The following is a 21,843-nucleotide window of genomic DNA, read 5'->3' on the forward strand; positions in this document are numbered from 1 at the left end:
CAATGACTGCTTGATTCAGTGCTGAGGAGATTAAGGTTAGGAGCACCACAACTCATTAACATGACCAAAAAAAGACCCAATCAATTTAGCATTTTCTTGTTCCTTTGTTATGTTGCACTCAGGGTTTACTTCACTTTGCCTTCATGCAATTACTTACATTTACTCACTTTTCTCATTCACACTTTTGCAACGCAGTGTCTGTGTCACATTCTCAATAGGGGCTGAGCCCCCCTAAAGGTTTGATCATAGAATCGACCCTGATCTTGTGTAGTCTAGCTCATAGCAGCATACCTAAGCAGGGGCGTCAGACTGGGGGGGGGGGGCGGCTGACTACCCATGGCCCTCATGTGAGGAGGACCCAAAAAGATGCTAGAATAGCTGTGGATGAAGGGAGGGGCCCATAAAAAATGCCTTTCTACAGGGTCCAGAATTCTATGCTATGCCCCTGTAACTAAGGGCTAGTCCATGGCAAACCTGAACCAGCCCTGACTATAAACTTTGCACAAAGACGGATTTCTGAGGAACCAGCTCCCATGTGTATGAATATGGATGAATATGTCTGTTTAATCTACAAGGACGTCTACCAATGCTTTTTATGTCTATTGGTGACCTTATGATATGGGTATGTGTTGAATATGTCTCTTGGGGGCTTAGTGATATTATGGCCTAGTTTTGACTATGTTGCAAAACCAATTTCTCTATGGGGATAATCTATCTGAAATCTTTAAAAAAAAAAGTATCACTTTTTTAAATACTTGCTTGATCTGGAGATGCATCTTATTAAACAATGATTAAATATGTCTTGATTTGTTGAGTGTTAACAGAAGCACACAAACAGAAAACTGTAGCATGTCATGCCATCATAAATGTAGAGAATGCCATGCTTGAGATTTTCCTCCTCCCCACAGTGATCTGATCTAGTCATCTGATGCGGGTAAGATTCAGCTGCAGCCAGGCTGCAGCTCATTGGTCGCGCTTCATTTGGACGGTCACATGCGCGCGTGTGTTTAGTTTCACTTCCGCACTCCGCTGCTGCCTGTAGCCAGTTAGCCTCTGCGATGCCGCTTCACACATTCTGAGGAAAAGCGCATTTATTGTCAAGGACAGGAAAAGCGTGCAGCTAATAACGGTCACTTGAAACTCCCGAACACATGCAGATTGACTTTATTGTATCTGCATAACAAAATAGCAGCTTTATTGTTTCTAAGTCAACGAGGAAGCGACGTTAGCGCCAGGAAGCTCACTACATCATCAACGGGCTTCATGTTCAAACATCTGTTAAACTGTAACTAACAAAGAGGCTTTCCCCGCTTGTTGACAGGAGAGTTAGTCATGAAGGTAGGTGAACAATGTAGTCTAGTAGTAAACTCTGGTTATGCCTTTCGGAAGGGTGTTTTTATCTGACTGTATTTTCTCAGCAAAAGTTATTTCCTCATGCGGAGATGAACAGACATTTTGCATGCACACACTGTGGATGGCTGGCTTAACGTGTGGTTTCACAACTTTCATTTCCCAGTTACACCATGAGTTTATAGGGATCGTATTTGTGTCTTTAGATTATGTAGCCTACTACACTTATAAAAATACTGGACAGTTCATTTTCTCCTAGTTGTGTTTTTTTGTTTGTTTAGGAAGCAAATAAATGAGAATGCAAGTACCTTATAATGAACAGGAGATATCTAATTCAAAATCCCACCTCTTAATTTTGAATTATGTTAAATATGTGTGGGCTGTATGGACAAAATCCTCTCTCTTGGTAAATGGGTTTGTCTGTTTTGGGTTATTTAGTTCAATTAAATACCTGACAAATCAAGGGTACTTTATCACATTAATGTAAACATCGTATACAAATCCTAATTTTACCATAAAGCATTCCTGTTCTTTGATTTTGTCACAAAAGAGTTGTCAAAAGGATTAGAGCCACAGCTGATGATTATTTTCATTATACATGTATCTACCAATTATTTTCTTAATCGATTTCCTTCTCATTTTGTTAAACATTGGTGAAGGGGCGACATTTGGCTCACCCAGTGGGAGTGCGCGCCCCGTGTAGGCTGAGGCCTTTGCAGGGCCTGGGTTCGGGTCCGACCTGCGGGCCTTTGCTGCGCGTCATCCCCCATCTCTATCTCTCCCACCTTTTCTTGTTTAAACACTATCACTCAGAAATAAAGTTAAAAAAATAGTCTAAAATATTAAATAAAAACAGTTAATTATAAATTTCCAGAGCCAAAGGTGTCATATTGAAATAGCTCGTTTTGACCAACAGTCCCCAAGATTATTCAGTTTACTATATTATAAGAGAAATAAAGGCAGCAACTTTTTGCAATTTTGCTACCATAGTACCACCTTGTTTATTATACTATTGTACAAATGGTATGGAAAAATCTCTGTTGGTTTATATTGTCTTACTCAGAATATTTTTATATTGTCCAACCCTAATTTTAAACAAAAATTCAGCATTCTATTTGAGAATTGTTTGAATGGTGATAAATTAAACAACAGTCCCTTTTTAAGACAAAGTGTCATTCCTTTTTTTTCATGCAACATCTGTGTCAGGTGGTCACCAATCAGGATGGAGGGGCCTTCCTGGTGTGGACCCTGGTGGTTCAGCTGGTCCTGTGTGGGAGTGGGGTGTACGCCGCTGATGGCACCGACAGCTGTAAACTGCTCTCTGAGTCTGTCTCAGAGCGGAACGTCCTCAAACGACTAGAGCCACTTGCCCATAAGAAGTAAGAAGTGACTCACTTGTGGACCTGCGTATTCAGTGTCGTCAATATGAAGTTAGATGTTTTTGGATTGCCTGTTATCAATCTAAAATCAGCACTAAATGAAAATGCAAACCAGCTATGACAGAAGCATTTTGCCTGATTGTCCTTTGTCATTCGCTGCCTTTTCTCACATATTAGTAATTAACTGGGATTTGTTCTCATGTTGACAGCTTTACAGCAGTGACCAAGAATGGGACTGAGAGTTACACATATGTGTTCCAGTTGTGTGGGGATGCAGGGGGTGTTCCAGGAGCTGGGATTGTTCAGTTGGACAGCATGAAAATGGAAGAAAAACCAACCGTGATTGGCATGTATGATGCAACACAGGTCATTGGAGGAAGTAAGTCTGCAAAATATAAGAATTTCACCCTAATTTACCCTGACTTTGTGTGTGGATATTAACCATCTGTGAATTGGAATCTTATGTTGGAGAATTGCCTTGTGTTTGAGACAAACTAGGAGCACAATAAGCCCCGAAAATGTGTTACAATTGTTTAGTGTTCGTTCTTATCTCTGAGAACGGGATTAACAATTTCATAGAGTGCTTTAGATCAGTTTTATGTCGGCATTGTTTATTTTGACACTTTCCTTTCTTTGCAGGTAACTGGGTGATGTTGATCTACGCAAACGGAGACAAATATGATGCCCACTGCTCTAAGGAAAAAAGAAAAGCCATTGTCATGATCTCTTGTGACAGAAAAACGGACATGGTAAAAGAAACTCGGATTGCTTTTAGATCAGCAGATTTTTAGATCATCAGATTTGTGAAAAGAAATGCTAGTTTAAAAGGGCACCATGTTTAAAACAAAAATGCAAGGGGCTGCATTGGTGGCAGGTGTCTTCAGGTACCGGTGTAAAGATGATCCAGAAATGCGTTTTTATAACATATTCACAAACTCTGCACAGTGCTTTATGATATTATGACAAGTTATTACAGTGATTTTATTCTTCATGTTGATGATTACAAGGAAACTGTAGATATACCTCATTCATGTTACAATGTAATCTGTTGTGAATGTGCGCCTGTTCAATGCAGCATGTTGCTGGATGACGTCAGATTGTGTTGTCTAAAATGTGAGTCAGGGTGACACATGGTACTAATGTTTCTCCTGTGAGACATGTCATCTTGCACCCTGTCTTTTTTTAAATTGGTGTGTATGTTGCTTTATATTTCCCTTTGTCTCTCTCCATCTCATTCCCAGGGTAATATGAAGGTGGTGTTGGAGGACAGGGATAGGTTGCAGAACTGTTTTTACCTGTTTGAGTTCGAATCCAGTGCAGTGTGCTCAGCTATTGAGTCCCACATCAGCACTGGCTCCATAATACTCATCATGTGCGTAAAAAGATATTGTGTGTGTGTGTGTAGTGACACAAAAACCTTAAAGTTAAAGCATATAATGGTAGCATAGGCCCTCTCTTCTTCTTTTAGTGGTTTCTGTCTACTGGCTGTTTATCTCATCGGAGGTTTCCTTTATCAACGACTGATTGTTGGAGCCAAAGGGATGGAGCAATTCCCAAATCATGCTTTTTGGTTGGAGATCGGCAATCTGACAGCGGTAAGCCGAGCGCAATTGATACATAATGTCATTAAAAGATCAGGCTCATGTTATTTCTTTGGAAATTCATTAAAAAAAAAATGTTAACCTCCCCTTACAGGATGGGTGTGACTTTGTGTGCCGGTCAGGAAAACAGGAGGAAGCCCCGGCTTACAGGGGAGGGGCCACAGAACCTATAGAAGAAGAGCCAGAGGAGAGGGATGACCACTTACTACCTATGTGACCTCAATATGTCAGACATGGGACAGAAATCTTCACTGTGTGACACAGTTTACTCTTTCACTGGTTACAGGTTGCTGTTACACACAAGTCTTGTTTTTCTTGTGCAGGTTTAGGTTATGACCTGTCGACACTTTGCGTTTATTCCATACTTGTGCCTAGCTACTGTGAGATCTGCTTGTCACTTAAGAGGGCATGTTGCTCATAGGGCTGACGGACATGTTTCCTCTTCCTACCCCATGCATTGCATTCAGTTGTTTGAGGTCAAACAAATGAGTGATTCATCCGAGATTACAAAGTGACAATAAAGACTCTTCTCCCATTGAAATCGGGCACAAAATGGAGAAGTTAAGAAGTTGGATTTGTGCCTGATTTAAATTTAATGACATATTGTCGCCATCTCTTTTTCTGCTTAGCTAATGATTGATTGATTGATTGATTGAAGTTGGTGCAGGTTGCAGCAAGTTGCTTTATCTGAGACCTGGTTGTGCACTGACAGTTGCAGGTTTTCAAAACACACAAGTGCTTTCGCTTGTGTAATATAGTTTCAGTTTTTGTGTTTTGAAAGTAATCTGAGAATGTGTATGTTTATTTCTGTGACTGTGCTCACAATTTTTGCTAGACAAGTAGAACTGCCGAAACCATAGCTTGACTGACTTCTAGTTTTAGTTGGGCTTTTCCCTTTCTCCCACATTATAGGGACAGCTTCTACATCAGTGCTAAATAATTTTACCTTAAAATGTTGAGTGTTGCCAGTTTCCTGACTGAAATCTGAGCTTGACCGTTGTAATCAACCATCCTCTTAATTTCTTTTGATTTTTGAGTTTAACAGACACACCAACAGACTATATATACATAAACCCCACCACAAACAAACAACAGATGCAGCAAGGTCTACAAATTAAGTTGAAAGAATAATAGAAAAATATAAAATAAAAAAAAATAACAAAGTACATAGAGATTTGACCAAACACAAATAAGTTAGAATCTCTGCAGGAAGGAAAGCAATGGTTTCCTACGTCTCCAGAATCTTTTGGAATTATATTTGGGGTCATAAGTAAGTTTCTTTAGAAGGAGAAGAGCCAATGTATGTGACAACCACGTACCGGCCGTGGGGTCTTGCGGAGCGGACAACCTCAGTAAGAAACATTTTGTAGCCAGAAATTAAAAAAAAATGATTGGTGTCCATCCTCTGTTTTTATGAGTGAGGTCAACAATGCTGTTAACTTGATGCGCTAAACTTACAATTCTGGTGTTTAATGCAAAGCATCTGACTGAAATGCCAAATGTAATACATCTCAAATCACTAATTTCAGTTTATAAATGCTACCAGTGATACAGTGATAGGCAGTTACAAGACATTAATATAAGAATTCTGTTAATTTATAATATCAAGATGTATGGTATATATATGTAGTATATGTACTTGTATTTTCATAGAATAAATGAACACACAGAAAAAGATTATTGTTCATAATCTCAAACCTATTTAATGATGAATTTTGTAGTGGGAAGACAGATCAAAATGCCTACATGGTAAAACTGTCCCAAACACAAGATATACACACACACTATAGGGTGCAGGTTTTCTTTTGACCAAATATTAAGGCTGCTTAATGCCTGATGCTTTGCTTCTTTAGGAGAATAGAGCTACAATGAAAGCACTTACTGTTATTTTCTATACACTTCTTGTATCAATATATTATGATTGTAAACGTTACAGGTCTGATAATGCTTTTTAGAAATTGCGATGTTGAGGGTTAAAGGATTTTTTACCTTCATGGCAAAGTGTTATGTTATGTTAGGAAGTTTCAGTTGTGAATCAAGTTGCTATATTATTGTCTTATGGTAGGTTTGTTTTGTTTCTATCACTTGCTTTTTGTGTTCTTTAGGTTGACATTTCTTAGCTTAGTTTGGTGATTCACATCCTGGATCGCAATCTGGTAGAGAAGGTTACACCTGTGGTTGTAGAGAACTGAACAACCTCTAGATTAATATAATGACCTGTTTGGTTGAAGGATAATTTCGATCTACCAACTGTTTTGTTTGTTTTCTGAATCCATCAAAAATAAAAGATGAAAGAAGTTTATGTATGACCATTGTAGTGGTGAAATTAGTACACACCTAAGTGCACTCACCTTTGGAGATGTAATGAATGTGAAATGTTTTAATAAAAACATTGTATGCACAATACATTTTTATTAATACATCATATTTAGATGAACTTCACAGTTAAGCTATTTGCTAATGTTGAGTAATGTTTTAGACCATTCTCCACTTGGCAAATGTTTCAGGAAAAATAATCAGGTTAACCAATTTTATTTCAAAATTGGTTCTTAAAGCCAAGCCTGAAACCTAAAAACCCAAATTTACCAAGAAACCTTTGAAGAACATTTGCATTTCATATTTTTTGAGACCACATTTATGAAGAGTCTTTGTTCTTAAATTGAAACATCTGCCATGGGGGTGAGGTAATTGATGTTTCATAAAATAAGGCAAACTTGCAATTTTGTAGGCAAGTAGATGTAGCCCCTTGTATTTAAATAAATATAAAACCTGTGTGATTTTATATGCTTAGCATTTAAGACTTATCCTGCAGGTGTGAAATTATTTCTATGTTGTCATATGGCTTAAATGACTTTCATTTATACTAGTTACTTTGCCAGAGTACCGTCCTATCACAGATATCCCTTACCTCTTCTAACACATTACAATTTAGGATACATACAGTACATCTGCCCATTCCCCATATGTTTTTGCACTTTCTGCACTCAACCCATTCAGCCTCTTTTTTCTTATGCAAAACTGTTATGTTGCATGTATATAGTTATTTATTTAAGTATTTATTGTTCATTTCATGTTCAAATTCCAAGCAAGTGTAACTTATTGTGGCATTTAACCCTTTTCTGATTCAGATAGACTCCACTGCACTAGAATGTTTGGGATCTACACACGCCGATACAGTAGGTGGCGGTATTCGTTATTTAACCCCGGTTTGCCATCCGCCAATACACAAAAAGAAGAAGAAAGGGATTTAAGAGGCGGGGTTTCGTTGGAGGCAAAAGCTCTGAAAATGGCAATCGCTTGCAGTTAAAAGCCAACATCGCAATATAAACTTGAATCCTTTTAAGTGTGAAGGACACAAATACCAAGGAGAGGTAAACACATAAGCACGCCGGAAAACACTAAACGTTGACTTTTTGCAAGCGTAGCTAAAAGCCAGGTAGTTGCTAGCTTTCTCCCTGCAGAAAGGAGCTAGCATTGCGAGTTTGTTAGCCTATCTAGCTTATGTTGAACTAACGCTGCACATTTTATACTAATAAGTGTTTAAACCAAACTAACTGATTTTTCACTTTCATATAATGTTTCTGAACTCGATCTTGTTCTTCTAGCCCCGTTACAAACGTTAATGTATTTTAGTTATGGTATGTCAGACTGTTGTTGAGCAAAGTCTATTGTAGTTAGCCACAGCTGGCTAGCTTCTTTCTTGGTGTTTTGAGCTTTCCTCCATGTTCTTTCTCTCGCATTCATTTATCGTGTTGACAAGTGCTAATGGAAATGCTTCAATGCTCGTACATGCTATTATTGTTAGTGGCATAGCAATAACGTATGGCGAGCTCATAAGTAGTTAAAAATACTCTTTGTGCAGGGGTGTAGCAAGCTGTGATTTATGGGTTCTCTGAAAAGATAAGTAGCTAACGTTAACGTTACCGCTGTTAAAAACAATCGGAGGACTGGAACTGTGCATTACAGCAGTGTAACGTTACTCTGGATTAAAATAAGTATCCTTTTTAATGTCAGCAGTATCAGACATTTGAAACATACTGAGTTGACAACGAATTTGGTTGTAATGTACTTAAATAGTAACTGATTTAAAAAAAAAACTGCTAAACTGCATTTTTTTTAAAGATTAAATTGCATGTTTAACAAGTCTTCACGCTAAGGTATCTACAGTTAAGAAGTTATGCAATTCATAGAAATATTTATTGTGTGTACAACATAATGTTTGGTCAAAACTATGTTGATGAGCGGTTTCTGTGTTTTGAGCAGCAAAAATGGATGCAGGTGAAGACCAAAACACAGGCACCACCAATGGAAATCCTCAAACAAGTGGGAACTCTCGTGCACCCCAGATAGCCCACATGTCTCTATATGAGAGACAGGCTGTACAGGTGTGCATAAACAAAAGCCTAGATGTGATGAAAAGGCTAATGTTTGGTGTCATGAATTGTTAAAAGTATACTGTTTAAATATAAAGACTTTTGCATTAGTCTTAAAACAACATGTATCGGTGTTTGTTTGTTTGTGTAGGCTCTCCAAGCACTGCAAAGACAGCCAAATGCAGCTCAGTACTTTCAGCAGCTCATGTTGCAGCAGCAGATCAATAGTGCACAACTCCACAACTTGGCTGCTGTGCAACAGGTAACCAAAATTATGACAGAAAAAGAAGTCAGTACAAAAATATGATAAACCGAAGCATTACACAATATCCTTTTCATTCTCTTTTTAAACCAGGCCACGCTTGCAGCTAGTCGTCAGTCAAATACCCCAAGTAACAGCATGTCCCAGACGACCACCACTGTAAGTTTTGTTGTAAGTTGCTTGAGTTACAAATTACACAGTTTTTTTTTTTTAAATAGTATGGTAGGTTTGAGAAAAAATCTAAAATGTTCTGTTTCTCCCAGGTCAACCTAAGCACCACATCTGCGGGTACAATGACCAATCCCCGTCCTCATGGTCCAGCCTCCTCTGCAACAACAACAGCTCTCAACCAATCAGTGTTGCTGGGTGGAAACTCTGCAGGACAGGGACAGATGTATCTAAGGGTGAGTTAAACATTAGCATGCCCTGTGTTCATTTTTGAGTAGAAAACATCAATGCATAGTGTGCATGTCTGTGTCCCCAATTCTTGTGATATAATAAGTCAACGTTTATTCTGTTTGTGAAAGCTTATTGATTTGGTGCTCTAAACTGGTGAAACTTGGTGCTCTTTACTCTTGGGTTGGTATCTCCTGCTACTGATAACTAGAGTCAAGCCTTCTACTCTACTACTACTCTAAGAGCAGTTGGAAGCAATTGGAAAACAATGGATAACGAGCGTATCATCAAATGTTGATACTTTCAATTGATGCAATTGCGTGACCCGGAAGTGATTTCTTCTCGGACCATAGGACTCTATCAGGTATAAATGATCCACATATTTCCAGTAGTGTTGTAACAAAAGGGTTGTTTAACTCAATGACTCACTTTATATAAATATGTTGGAGAGTTTCTGTGTTCCACTGTTTACTGATTTATTTTTAGTAAAATGTTACGTCTTTTTCAATAGTTTAATAATGGACCCTCTGTTCCCACGTGTATTGATAGTGTCCTAGTACATATCACTTCTGGGTCATGCAAATTGCATCAGATGAAAATGTAAAAATTGGATGACAAGCTCTTTATCCGTTTTTTTTCATTTGAGCTCTAAATTGGAAATTGGAAAAACAAGTCGTTAGTCTTTTTTTCATTTTGGTTTTGGAAACGAGTATTGAGAAAACAAGTCATTTTTGCTTTTATTTTGATGAACGAATGATACACAGATCATTCCATGTAGTTAAGTGATCCATGAGTCCATTCATTTAAATCTTTGTAATTTTAAGGTTGACCATCTGTCTTGCTCCTCACATAGGTCAACCGCTCTCTTAGGGCTCCTCTTGCCTCCCAGCTCATCTTCATGCCTGGTGGTACAGCAACAGTTGCCCAGACACAACCCCAGCAGCAGCAGCAGCAGCAGCAACATGAAGTTGCACCTACAACAGCCCAGTCTGACAATGATCAGGTTTGAGTACAATTACCATTAATGTGAGGTCTGAGCTATTTAATAATAATAATAATAATAATACATTTTATTTAACAGCGCCTTTCTAACACTCAAGGACGCTTTACAGAGAATAAGAGACAGATACAGGGAACATAAAAGTGTAAGTAGTAATAACAAAACAAATAAAACAAAAAACAAAACAAACAAACAAAAACAGAACAAAACAGGAACAGTGTATTTACAGATAAGCGAGCTGGAACAGATGGGTTTTTAGTCTAGTTTTGAACAGAGGGAGAGAGTTGATGTTGCGGAGGTCGGGTGGGAGTGAGTTCCAGAGCTGGGGAGCAGAGCGGCTGAAGGCTCTGCTCCCCACGGTGATGAGTCGAGCATGGGGGACAGTGAGGTGGATAGAGGAGGAAGATCTGAGGGAGCGGGAGGGGACGGCGATGTGTAGGAGTTCTGATAGATATGGAGGGGCAAGGTTATGGATGGCTTTGAAAGTATGGAGAAGGATTTTAAATTGTATTCTGAATTGAACCGGGAGCCAATGGAGCTGCTGAAGAACCGGGGTTATATGATGAAATGAGGGGGTTCTGGTGATGACACGAGCTGCTGAGTTCTGAAGAAGTTGAAGTTTATGGAGGGATTTTTGAGGAAGTTTAAAGTCATTTAAAGTCATACAGTCTTAGATATGTCATAGTGTTCAGAGATGTAATTGTCATAGGACTATTTGACACCACCAAGCACACTCCTGCTTGTTTTCTCAAATGCATTTCACTGCAACCTACTCTTTTCTTAATTTTACAGGTGCAGAATCTGACCTTACACTGTGCGTCCGCTCCTAGAGCAGTTGCTGTAAAAGCTGAGCTTCCAGAGAGGAAAGATGTTGCTAGATTTCCTCTTGGTCAACAGCAGCCGCAGCAGAGTTTTGCCCAGACAGCTCAGCAGCAGCAAGTGCAACCACAACAGCAGCAACACATGGCCAAACCCAGCTTTACTCAGCAGTCCAATGTCAACACTATGACTCTAAAGAATGTGACTCCTTCTGCTTCTGTAGCTCCTTCCTCCTCTTCCTCTCCAGCGCTCCCTCTTTCCCAACTCCTCCTGTCCTCCTCTGCTGCCCCCATGATCCTGGTCCCCACCTCAAATGTTCCTCCAACCACCCAGGGCTACACTATTGGCCCAAAAGCCAACGTTAACACACAAACTCTGGTGGTGCAGCCCCTACAACAGGCCAGCACTATTGCAGAAAAAGGACCTGTGCCAATCCAACCCAAGACAGCTCAAGGACAACGCTTACCTGTACAGCTGCCTCCTCGACACCCACCTCCCATTCTCCCAGCTCCACCTAGCAACACCCAGCACAACACTCCCCACATCCCTGTGCAGCTTGTGGGAGCCAGGCAGGGCTTAACAGGAAACGCACAGGCTGTTGCCCTGGCACTGGCACGAAGCAGCACGGCCCAGGAAAGTACAGCTGGCGGGAATTTTAACACAGTCTCCAACAACAGTGCTATGGTAAGACCAACATTGAAAGGACGTACTTAGCAACACTGACAATTCTTTGGTTTGGTGTTAAGGATAACTGTCAGCGTACAAGGAATTGTAACCGTTTTTCCCCCCCACATACCATTAGATAAAGCCTGCTATTGGTTCTCTGAAGAGAAAATCTGACAGTGACGCACCAAATGAGATGGTGACAGAATCTTCAGACTCTACACCTATGAAAGATTCTGCTCCTCCCTTATCCCCTGCTCCAACAAAGGACTCGGGTATGTCAATGTATCCTCTTCAAATCAAGCAAAGATTATTAGGAGCAATACGTTGCCAAAGAAAAGTCTAGAAATCTGGTTGAAAGCTCATTGTTTTTCCCTGTTTCTTTTGATCCTTACTAGCTCCTCCTGTAGTAGCTGCCTTCTCATCCCCTCCCACCCTGTCCTTGCCTCTGCCCTTGTCAAGAGTCGGTCATGGGGACAAAGACAGAGCGCCTGTTCCTCAGGCAGTGGTCAAACCTCAAGTCCTCACCCACCTCATAGAAGGCTTTGTCATCCAGGAGGGAGCTGAGCCCTTCCCCGTAAGTGTACACTGTTGTGATGACATAATTTGCATCGCAATGAATCAAATCTCTGATTTAAAATACACTGGCTAAGCACCGTTTTTGTAAAAAAAATTCTTATTGTATTTGATGTAAAAGGTTGCTGGACTCCTCAAAGACAGAGATTTTGCCCTGGTTGGCCGCTCTGAAAATGGACCTCAATGTAAGTGGTGAAGTAACTCTCTTTTAAGGATCAAGTATCATACCATGAATCTGTCTGCATAATCAGTATTTCATAAATGTGTAAAGTAGATAGTAAAGTACTTCCCTTTTTCTCTTCAGTGTTAAAGTGTGAGTACTGTGCAAGCCTTGCCCCAGCCAGCCAGTTCAGAGGATCAAAGAGGTTCTGTTCAAATACTTGTGCCAAGAGGTACGATTTTCTTTAGCTTTCCATTTTGGCATTGTTTTTGTTTTGGTTTGTTGTTTGTGCTTCATATTAAGGTTAGGTAACCAAATTTAATAAAGAAACCAGTCAAAGACTATACCAAACAAAGATCAAAGAAAAGTCTTCCTGAGTTTTGACTGTGCACCTGGATTCACAGGTATAATGTGAGCTGCAGCCAACACTTCAAGACAAGCAGAGGGAGGAGTGGTGCGGGGCTGGCACCGCCTCCAGCACCCACTGAGAGCGCTGCAAGGCGAAGAGGCCCCCCTCGCAGGAGCAGTTCTAATATCAATAACATTTCAAGCAGGCATCTATCTGTTAAGGTAAAATCTGTAGTAATATTCTATATTTTTCTAATAATAAAAATCAAAACACCCAAATAATTATTACTGCCAGTGTATCTAAACCTGATATGGTATATTGGAGGTCGCATTAAAACCCCATCAATGGGTCACAATGTTCCACTGGATGACATGTTTCTACAATAGAGTGAACACAGGCACTGCAGTTTATTGAGTCCCCTGCACTCTCCCGCTGCTGTAGTGTCCTAATTATATATTATTTTGCAGCTCAAAATATCCAACACATGCACCATTTACTTCTGAGTAAATTTTTGCTCAAAACTACGTGCCCAGCTGGGGAACATTATTTAAGTCTTTTAAAGATAATTTGCACATGATCCACAAATGCAGCTCCTCTCTGAAGTTTTATCATTGGCTTTTGTTTCTCCACTTGTGTGGGCGTAGTGTCACTCCGAGTCCAGTCGCTCGGAGGACGTTTCCAGCGACGGGGAAGAAGAGGACGATTCTCCTTCACTGTCCCCAAGCTCTTCACACTCCTGCTCTAGAGCTGAGCGCAGCGCTCCTCCGTCTGACAGCTCAGCTCCTGGTAGCCTCCCACTAGATGGGGCTAACTTTCTCTCAGCAACTCCTGCTCAGTGGAGTGTGGAAGAAGTCTGCAGATTTATCTCTTCACTTCAAGGTTGGTGTTCAGTATGATAACAGTTTTGTAAGCCGCAACCTATCTTCTGTTCTTTTTATCTAACTATATCTTCCTGTCTTTCTGTTGGTTTGTGTACAGGCTGTGAAGAGTTGGCTGCACAGTTTCTGTCACAGGAAATAGATGGGCAGGCTCTGCTGCTCCTGCGAGAGGACCATCTCATCTCCACCATGAATATCAAGCTGGGTCCTGCTCTCAAGATCTGTGCCTCCATCAACATCCTGCGTGAGTGATGCAGTGTGTACTTCAGAGGGACACCAGGATTGTTGTCTCATTGACTTATCACTGAAATCAATACCTGGACCTCTTTTAGTAAGAAGTAAAAAGACTATGGGGGAAGTGAGGATGTTTCTTACAAAACAATGGTGCACTATCAGTCATGTGAAGACATGGGAATGGACAGTTTACTTTCTGGACATTGAATGTGCAAAAACATGTTATATGTGTACTGCCATGTGTGAGTGGTGAGCATGGACAGTCTAAAGTATCCATGTCAGTAGTGTTTGTCAGTTGTTGTTTTTCTGTTGCTGTGAGTAAAAGACCTTTTGTATGTATTCTCGAATGAAACTGTGCAAATCTGCCAGCCTGCAGTTATCGGTGCTAGGTCTTCTTACTAGGACAGTTTACCTGTTGGGTTAAAAAAAGAAAAGAAACGTTGCCTTCTTGATGTATTTCAAACGGTGCTTTAACTTTAGTAATATGATTTGGAGGGATGTCAGCATCAGTCCACTTCATTTATATATATATATTTCAGTCTTATTAGTAGTTATTAGTTTATTTACCGTGTGTTTAATCCAGGCTCCAATCACATCGAGCAAAGGACACTCAAAAAGCCTGGTATTTTAGTAGTTAATTTTACCAGTTATTGAAAGTTTTAGTTTTTTTTAATCTTTTCCACTTTTTACTACAATCCAAATTATTTTTTTCATGAATGATAGTTTTAGTAGCTTTAATCAACCTAACTACCTGAAAATAGGTATTCCTCATGGTTTGCTCTCTTAAGGGCTAAGTGGAAGTACTCTTTGTACATGTATGCAGTACTACCAATAAACAATACCTGTTACTGGACCTCTTTGCGTGCGTTTGCTTTTATTACCCCTTGAAAATGAAAAGATCATAGTTTATTTTGTGTAAACCATTTGAGCTCATTTCACATGAACTGAGAAGTACAATAGCATGAATACATTTGTGTCCTTTATTTCCAACTGCCAACAAATCACACAAAAATGTGGTAAGAACATATATTACATCTGTTAATATACATTTGTATTATGCTATAAACAAGATCTGTAAAACCGTCATAAATTAACAGTATCAACTACAAGTTAAGGATGCAGTGGTTGTAAGTTGGTCAAGTTTACCTATCTTAATGTGTACTACAACAAAATTACTGGTTGTATTTTCCCAACAACACTGCTTAACTCCAAAGAGTTAGCTATCAGACAAAGAAGCACATGAATGAGGTTTTAATCAGAAGAAAATGAATGGTTCCCAAAAGTAGACAACTTACTTAGCGTACAGGTTTTCTCATTTATGCTGCATGATCCGGAAGTAGGAGACTACTTAAAATAAAAGTACAATTTCAGTGCCCAAAACCAAAAGTAAGCAAAAGTTTGGAAAACTTTTATTTTCCCTGAAAGATATTGTTTTGGAGAAGTGCATCATTGCGGAGAGAAGTGCAATTTATTTAGCTGGCACAGGCAGTGATCAGAAAACAGTGTAACTGTTCTTTTCCCCGTATCCTGCTTCCTTCAGGTACTGCTCGATGTTAACTGTCCCAGACACCTTGAGGACTTTGTCAGAGGCACTTTTCTCTCCTGAGTGGAGCTTGTGGCTCACTTCAGCCAGAGTGGGTCGATCTTGATCCTTCCACTGGCAACAACCCTTAATGATGGAATACCTGAGAGAGAGATTTACAGCACATTTGTTGGAGAGGGGAAATGGTACTCTGCTTCAAGTGTGCTTTTGTGTTATCTGGAGCATTCAGTGGAACTTACAGCGTGTTGGAACAGTTGGGAGGTTTTTTTAGACTTTTCCCTCGTTGATGAAACTGCAGAAGCTCATTTACTGAGATGTCTGCATATGGAGCTTCACCTGGACAGAAAAGAGTAAATGTTGCAGGGATGAGTGGGCGATATGGCATCAAGGTATATGTAATTTTACATTGCAATTAATAGATATTGTGTTAGTAACTTTGTTAGCTGTTTATGGATAAAGTAGCCAGATACATTGGCCCTTTTTTGGCTAATCCAACAAATGGAATACCTTAATATGACTTCATTACACTGATGAAAAAATATAATATTAAAATCCAGTATTGGTACAAGTCTTGTTAATGGGTATGCATTAGTTACAATTGCCAAACATACCTTGAGATACTGTATTAAAATGATAGATGAGATAACTCAGTTTAAATGGGTAAAATGTTCAAATTCAACTTACCCAATGTTGCCATTTCATACAGTAAGATGCCAATTGACCAGCTAGAGAGGAGAACACAGAGGCAAATAACGGTCATAGTCTTTCGTTCAGTGAATTTTTTTCATAAAGTACTCACAGAACAGCATTTAATAAATAACAGCAGCAGCATCTGTAGTGGCGGATTTATATGACAGAAAATACCAAAGATAACGGATGAAAATAGGTAAAACTCACATGTCGCTGCTCTGACTGGCAGGTCTCTTGGCTAACAGCTCTGGTGCCTGCCATTTCTTCATGCTGGGATCATCTCTCTGAGTGGCTCCCTGGTTCTTCCTTGTGTGGACCCCATGCAGGCCCCAAAGCTTGGCAGTGAAGTCCTTGGTGACCAGTACGCTCCGAGCACAAATGTTTCCGTGGAGAAGATCTTTGCTGTGAAGGAACTCCTGATTGGGCAACAAGACAAGTGGCATCTCAGGTTTAAACACACACACGCCTATACAGGTGATTTCAGTTTAGTCATCACTGCCAACATAAAATACATATATGAAACTGGACTCATCAAGAACTGTAGTGGAGGGATGTGCATGTAACAAACTGTACGACATAATGGGTAATGACTGGCTGGAGAGAGGAGCAGTTACAGTGAACAACAACTCTAGGACAGAGAGGTTCAGGAGATCCTTTGTCCCCACAGCCAACAGGCTTTTTAACGCCACCTATGCCCCTCTGTGTTGTTTATGGGAATGTGTGTTTATGTGTGAGCTGCTGGACACTTGATTTTCCCCGCAGGGATAAATAAAGTATCTATCTATAGATCTTCCTAAAACCTCACAGAAACTGCATGTTTAGAGCATCTGTTTAGGTGTTGTTGGGACAGATCAAGTGCTTTAAAGGATGAAGAGATTTATCAGTTTAATTTGGGGTAGTCAAAAGTGTTAAACCGATTAGTCTTTTTTGCCATGCTAGCAGCTCCACCACTTTGATCCAAACTGAAATAGTTGCACAACTATTGGGTGGATTGGCATGAATCAAAATGACTTTGGTGATCCTCTGATTTTTCACATTAAGGGTTTTCAACAATTTGCCAGGAAAGTTGCTTTAGACATTCATGTTCCCCTCCGGATGAATTGAAATAACTTTGATAAATCGTTTTGATTGAAAATAAATCCTCTAGCTGCATCATCAGCTTAAAATGTGAATCCTTAACCTTTTTCTAAGTAATTTCATGTGACATGTGGATTTTAATATCAAGCTTATGCAAAGCTTCCAGGGCTTTAGCTATATACCTTTCTCTGTTTAAAGTACTGAGAAAATTTTACAAAATGTTTACTTTTGGGATTGTTGGGTAGGTGCATGGTATGATGAAGAGAGGGAAACCCTGCCACAAGTCAACGCTAAGATGGGGTCATGAAAGGTTAAAAGTATGTCAGGGATTTAAAAGTAAAATATTTGCACATGTGCAGTGTATAGGGAGGTGAGGACATTATGTAAGCATACTGACCAGAGCTGAGACCACCTGTTTGGCCATGGTAAGTATTCGTCTCTCAGTCATCTCACAAGGAGGATTCACATGCTCCTGAAAAAAAACACAAAGAGAAATTGAATTAACATTTCAAAGTTGACATGTGAATGTTTTGATTAGCTTTAAATATATGGTTTGATGCTTAAAGTGAGTTATCACACAGCAGCAGAATACCCTCTGTAATAAAAATATAAACCTGTCTGCATCGCCACAGGAAGCTGAGCAGGTCTCTATTCTCCAGCTCTTCTACAACTGTAATAAGAGGAGCTCGAAGTGACACCACACCAAGAAGCTCTGGCAGGAAGGGATGTGGTCCCAGCTGGGACAGGAAGGACGCAAAGCCCAAGAAGTTGTGTCTTTCTGTGGCATCAGCAGAGTCTGTATAGGGCAAGAATGATAGGGAAATGAGATGTCCTCAAAATCAAATGAGACAATTAAGAGCTTCCATTAAATTAAAGTTTAACTGTCTCACCCTTTAGGACTCGCAATACAACGTTCCTGTTTTCCATTCGGGCCCTGTAGAGGGACACAGAGGAGTCGGTGTGCAGGGAGAAGGCAACAGGCAGAGGGGTGACCAGGTTGAAAGACTCGGGCAGCCTCTGCCGGGGCAACTCTCTCGGCTGGACGATGGGAGTGAAACTGGGCTTAATGGGCTGTGGGAGGGGGCTGGGCAGGAGAGAGGGTGTTTCCATAGACACAGAGGGGTTTTTGGAGTTGTGAGTGTTCGGGGGGTGGAAGGTGGAGTAGGAATTGGGCACGTCCAGAGCAATGCTTTCATGCTCCAGGACATTGATACCGGGTGGAGCTAAGGACAGAAAGCCACGGAGAGATAGAGAGATGGGAGATGATAGGGAGACAGAGAATATTTGTCATTAGAGGTAAATGCAAGGATTTAGATGAGAGCAGATAAACAGGACTATTTATCTTTGTGTAGTGCTGGAAAATATGTCTAACTGAAACTGAGATAGTACTGTAGGAGTGCTTATGGACCCCACGGGGTAAATTAGATTAGACAGTGGATGCTAAAACTAAAAGTAATCTGTCATTTCCTTGCTTAATGAAAAAAAAACCAAGAATGCTGCTGGTTCACTGTCACCTGTAAAGTATATTACACTGTGAATACACTGAGCATGTTTTATTTATAGTAAACTAACTGAAAACCAGTTGAAAGTGCTGATGTGGGCTTTCCTGACTATAAACATTAAAATCATTTACAGACATACACAGACTTTAAATGAGAAAAACACAAAAGTTGGAATTAAATAATTTCACATGTAAATAGCATATGATGTAGTTTTATTTATTGCATATTTCTTTAACTATTTAGTAGTTTAAAGATATTGTTCTGTAATAAAATGTGGAGTGATTATAACTACAGATTTTATATTGTTATAGGTGATTTTGTCTTGTATTTTGGGTTCCTGGCAGCTTAAACTTTGATTAATTGATAAAATGATTAGTCAGACTGATAGCGGAGTTCCTGCTGAAGAAAAAGATGCTTTGCACATGCGGTAAGGACAGTTTAAAAAGTGCTAAACAATGAATGCTTAGAAAGTTGAACCTGAACTACACCTCCTGAAAAAACCAAAACACCCACATGGAATCAGCTTGCTGACTGTTCACTGACAGTGTAGATCAAAAATAATTCCTGCAGTATGATATGATTTAATTTATTTAAACATATAAAACACTAACAACTGTGTCTATTTCAGTGTCTTACCATCGATGCCATGCAGCACTCTCCTGGAGGACTGTGGACGGATGCGATCGACTTTCTCTGGACAATAGCGCAGCAGGATAATGAAGACCAGAGTGACCAGGAAGCTGGCCAGCAGCAAGATAGGCACAATGATCACCTCCTGCTCATACACACGGATCGCTGCAAACAGGAGCAGACACAAGAAAACATTGATCTTTACAATCACTCAGCAAGTCAGACACACCAATGTCAATGGCGGATATGTTTGTCTGTACAACCAGGGCTGGTATGTCATGTCATCTGGTCGTCTGTCAACTTAACACTGGACAAGGCCTCTAATGGCCAGACCAGTTAGTGGCCAAATTCCCCAAATTCTGTCTGCTGTTAAAACCTACCACAGATAGTGTCTCCTTGCTTGCATTGGAAGTCTGCATCTGCTAAAGAAGACATCCTGTCAAATGTAAAAAGAGATGTGATAAAAGACCTTTTTTCATATATTTCTAATACACCATTCACAGTCAAACTTCATATTCAGTAGGTTTCTAGTACTTCCATATGCTTACAGTTAAGAACATTTCCTTTTTACACTCCAGTTCTGAAGTCTTTCCATTGGGTTCCTGTGCCTCAAAGAAAAGATTTCAAAATACTTCTGCTAGTTTATAAATCACTAAACGGTTTGGTGCCAAAATACCTTTGGGATATTGCTGTGAACTATGAACCACCCAGACCTCTCAGATCATCTGGGACAGGTTTGCTTACCATCCCCAGAATCAGAACCAAAAAGGGGGAAGCAGTATTCACTTGCTATGCTCCACATATCTGGAACAAACTTCCGGGAAAACAGTAGGTCAGCACCTACTCTCCTCGCTTTTAAATCAAGGCTGAAGACCTTTCTTTTGCCTTTATTTGATTAATTATACTGCGACCCTTGCCAGGTATCCAGCATGAGAAGGGGTCTGAGTGAACGAGTAACTGAGACCAGGAACTTCACATGTTGTATCACAGTCTCTGATGTATGCCAAATGTTTTTTCCCCTGCCAAAGACGACTGGCAATCAGATTAAAGATTCAGACACCTCACCGAATCAATCTTTTTTTTGTAAAACAAAACTTTGATCCTTTTGGTCTTACAGCACAGACCTCAATCGTTGGTCAATCTTAAGATAAGGTAACACAATGTGAGCGTCACCAAAGCTGTGTACAGAAATAAAATGTAAGCATCTCTAACTGAGGATTCTTTATGCTGTATATCTGAATTCAGAACTGCTTTAAATGCAGTGTATGGGAACAGAAATGCAGCGGCACAGGGAAAATCTTCAACCACATAATCATTCTTTTAGGTCAGATCCAAGATATCTAAACCTGTTCATCTGCATTTTATTACCCATAAATGCTTGTACACTCAAAGGGAAAACATTAAGGGCAAACAAAGAACTTGCTTGCACACTCAAAACTAATAGAATATGTCCCAATGGTCAGAGAAAGACAGTGGATGAACAGTTAGAGCTTTTATTTCATTAACAGCGTGCCTAAACATGAGCTCATTCCACCTAAGAGCAACCTTAGCAAAATATTACACAACTTCAAAAACAGTGTAATAAAAAAAGACGAGGAGTGTAAAACCTTCTTACCTCAGCTGCTTCAGGTGTGTCTTATATCCCAAAAGAAAAGATTCAAACCTGTTATTCCAGGCTCATGTTTTTCTCCTTCACACAGTCAGACACTTTTCATACATCCTCCCAGCTGAATGTGTTGTCCGGGTTCAGCCGTGCTGCTCAGATCTTTATTGTATTGCTTTTCTCAGGTGATTTGTCTGGCTCTGGGGATCAGTGAGCTGCTCTCTGTTTGTCTTTTTTCCACCTTGTGTGTTTTCCTAACCCCACCCCTCATCAACTATACCCCACCCCTCTTCTCCTGTATTTAGCAGTTTCTTCTTCCTCCTTTCTGTCACACTCTTCAGTTTTTAGAAGTGATGCATCATGTTGATATCAGGTTGGTGGAGATCCTCACTCTTGCCCTGCCTTTGTTTGCTCGACCACATTCTGTAACTAGACTTTTCTCTGAAGTTGACATGTGTTGGCTACTCCTCTTTGTTCAGGAAAACTGGTTCTTTTGTTAAGCATGTTTGGCCTACATTGTACTGGAACTGGTGTGACAAGCTTTGCCCGCTCTGGAGTATTTAGTCAACACTAATAAACTAGATTTATTTCTGGTTACAAGCATGCAATGTAGATAAATAATATATTAAAAGAGTACTGTCAATTAAGAGAATGCAATAATACAGTGGTTTTAGAAGCAAAAGTATTAGCCTCCAACACTTGTGAGCAATTTTAATTTCAAGATAGGACAAACATCTAAAAAGGGGGCCCGAATTAGA

The 21,843-nt window shown here is 40.0% G+C and overlaps 3 protein-coding genes across 5 annotated transcripts; 2 read left to right on the top strand and 1 right to left on the bottom strand.

Moving 5' to 3' along the window:
• The first annotated feature begins 1,006 nt into the window (after positions 1-1,006).
• Positions 1,007-18,743, top strand: m6pr (mannose-6-phosphate receptor (cation dependent)). 2 transcript variants are annotated; one of them, XR_004332453.1, is made up of 8 exons: positions 1,007-1,338; positions 2,557-2,729; positions 2,939-3,108; positions 3,369-3,478; positions 3,971-4,101; positions 4,198-4,324; positions 4,425-5,493; positions 18,733-18,743. XR_004332453.1 is itself a non-coding variant. In XM_032518792.1 (7 exons), exons 1-7 carry the CDS (start codon positions 1,333-1,335, stop codon positions 4,545-4,547), a joined length of 840 nt encoding a protein of 279 aa, XP_032374683.1. In that variant the 5' UTR covers positions 1,007-1,332; the 3' UTR covers positions 4,548-6,734. The 2 variants fall into 2 exon arrangements, 1 of the variants encoding a protein (XP_032374683.1); XM_032518792.1 differs by lacking the exon at positions 18,733-18,743 and having other exon boundaries at positions 4,425-6,734.
• Positions 7,536-14,469, top strand: phc1 (polyhomeotic homolog 1). 2 transcript variants are annotated; one of them, XM_032518643.1, is made up of 14 exons: positions 7,536-7,701; positions 8,594-8,715; positions 8,855-8,965; positions 9,059-9,136; positions 9,229-9,369; positions 10,215-10,364; positions 11,154-11,864; positions 11,983-12,118; positions 12,242-12,420; positions 12,541-12,604; positions 12,724-12,811; positions 12,984-13,149; positions 13,573-13,807; positions 13,907-14,469. In XM_032518643.1, the coding sequence occupies exons 2-14, from the start codon at positions 8,599-8,601 to the stop codon at positions 14,056-14,058; spliced, it is 2,328 nt and encodes a 775-aa protein (XP_032374534.1). In that variant the 5' UTR covers positions 7,536-7,701; positions 8,594-8,598; the 3' UTR covers positions 14,059-14,469. The 2 variants fall into 2 exon arrangements, with proteins under 2 accessions (XP_032374534.1, XP_032374535.1); XM_032518644.1 differs by having other exon boundaries at positions 9,059-9,124.
• LOC116691326 (tyrosine-protein kinase STYK1) lies at positions 14,990-21,688 on the bottom strand. The gene is made up of 10 exons (XM_032518864.1): positions 21,098-21,688; positions 19,863-19,918; positions 19,489-19,647; positions 18,241-18,573; positions 17,965-18,146; positions 17,748-17,822; positions 16,481-16,689; positions 16,268-16,308; positions 15,823-15,919; positions 14,990-15,725 (listed from the first exon to the last, which is right to left on the bottom strand). The coding sequence occupies exons 2-10, from the start codon at positions 19,915-19,917 to the stop codon at positions 15,533-15,535; spliced, it is 1,344 nt and encodes a 447-aa protein (XP_032374755.1). The 5' UTR covers position 19,918; positions 21,098-21,688; the 3' UTR covers positions 14,990-15,532.
• Between the last annotated feature and the right edge of the window lie 155 nt (positions 21,689-21,843).

Source organism: Etheostoma spectabile, chromosome 6 (assembly GCF_008692095.1).
Source record: "Etheostoma spectabile isolate EspeVRDwgs_2016 chromosome 6, UIUC_Espe_1.0, whole genome shotgun sequence".
NCBI classification, from domain to species: Eukaryota; Metazoa; Chordata; class Actinopteri; order Perciformes; family Percidae; genus Etheostoma; species Etheostoma spectabile.

What these genes read in the sequence shown, in the direction of transcription:
- m6pr (XM_032518792.1), top strand. An exon ending in GAGCCACTTGCCCATAAGAA is followed by an intron (nt 2,730 to 2,938) that starts GTAAGAAGTGAC and finishes TCATGTTGACAG; the next exon opens with CTTTACAGCAGTGACCAAGA. An exon ending in GTGACAGAAAAACGGACATG is followed by an intron (nt 3,479 to 3,970) that starts GTAAAAGAAACT and finishes TCTCATTCCCAG; the next exon opens with GGTAATATGAAGGTGGTGTT.
- phc1 (XM_032518643.1), top strand. Translation starts at nt 8,599, where the DNA reads ATGGATGCAGGTGAAGACCAAAACACAGGCACCACCAATGGAAATCCT. An exon ending in AGGGAGCTGAGCCCTTCCCC is followed by an intron (nt 12,421 to 12,540) that starts GTAAGTGTACAC and finishes TTGATGTAAAAG; the next exon opens with GTTGCTGGACTCCTCAAAGA. An exon ending in CTCTGAAAATGGACCTCAAT is followed by an intron (nt 12,605 to 12,723) that starts GTAAGTGGTGAA and finishes TTTTCTCTTCAG; the next exon opens with TGTTAAAGTGTGAGTACTGT.
- LOC116691326 (XM_032518864.1), bottom strand. Translation starts at nt 19,917, where the DNA reads ATGTCTTCTTTAGCAGATGCAGACTTCCAATGCAAGCAAGGAGACACT. An exon ending in GCCAGTCAGAGCAGCGACAT is followed by an intron (nt 16,309 to 16,480) that starts GTGAGTTTTACC and finishes TCTCCTCTCTAG; the next exon opens with CTGGTCAATTGGCATCTTAC. An exon ending in GTATGAAATGGCAACATTGG is followed by an intron (nt 15,920 to 16,267) that starts GTAAGTTGAATT and finishes TTTTCTGTCCAG; the next exon opens with GTGAAGCTCCATATGCAGAC.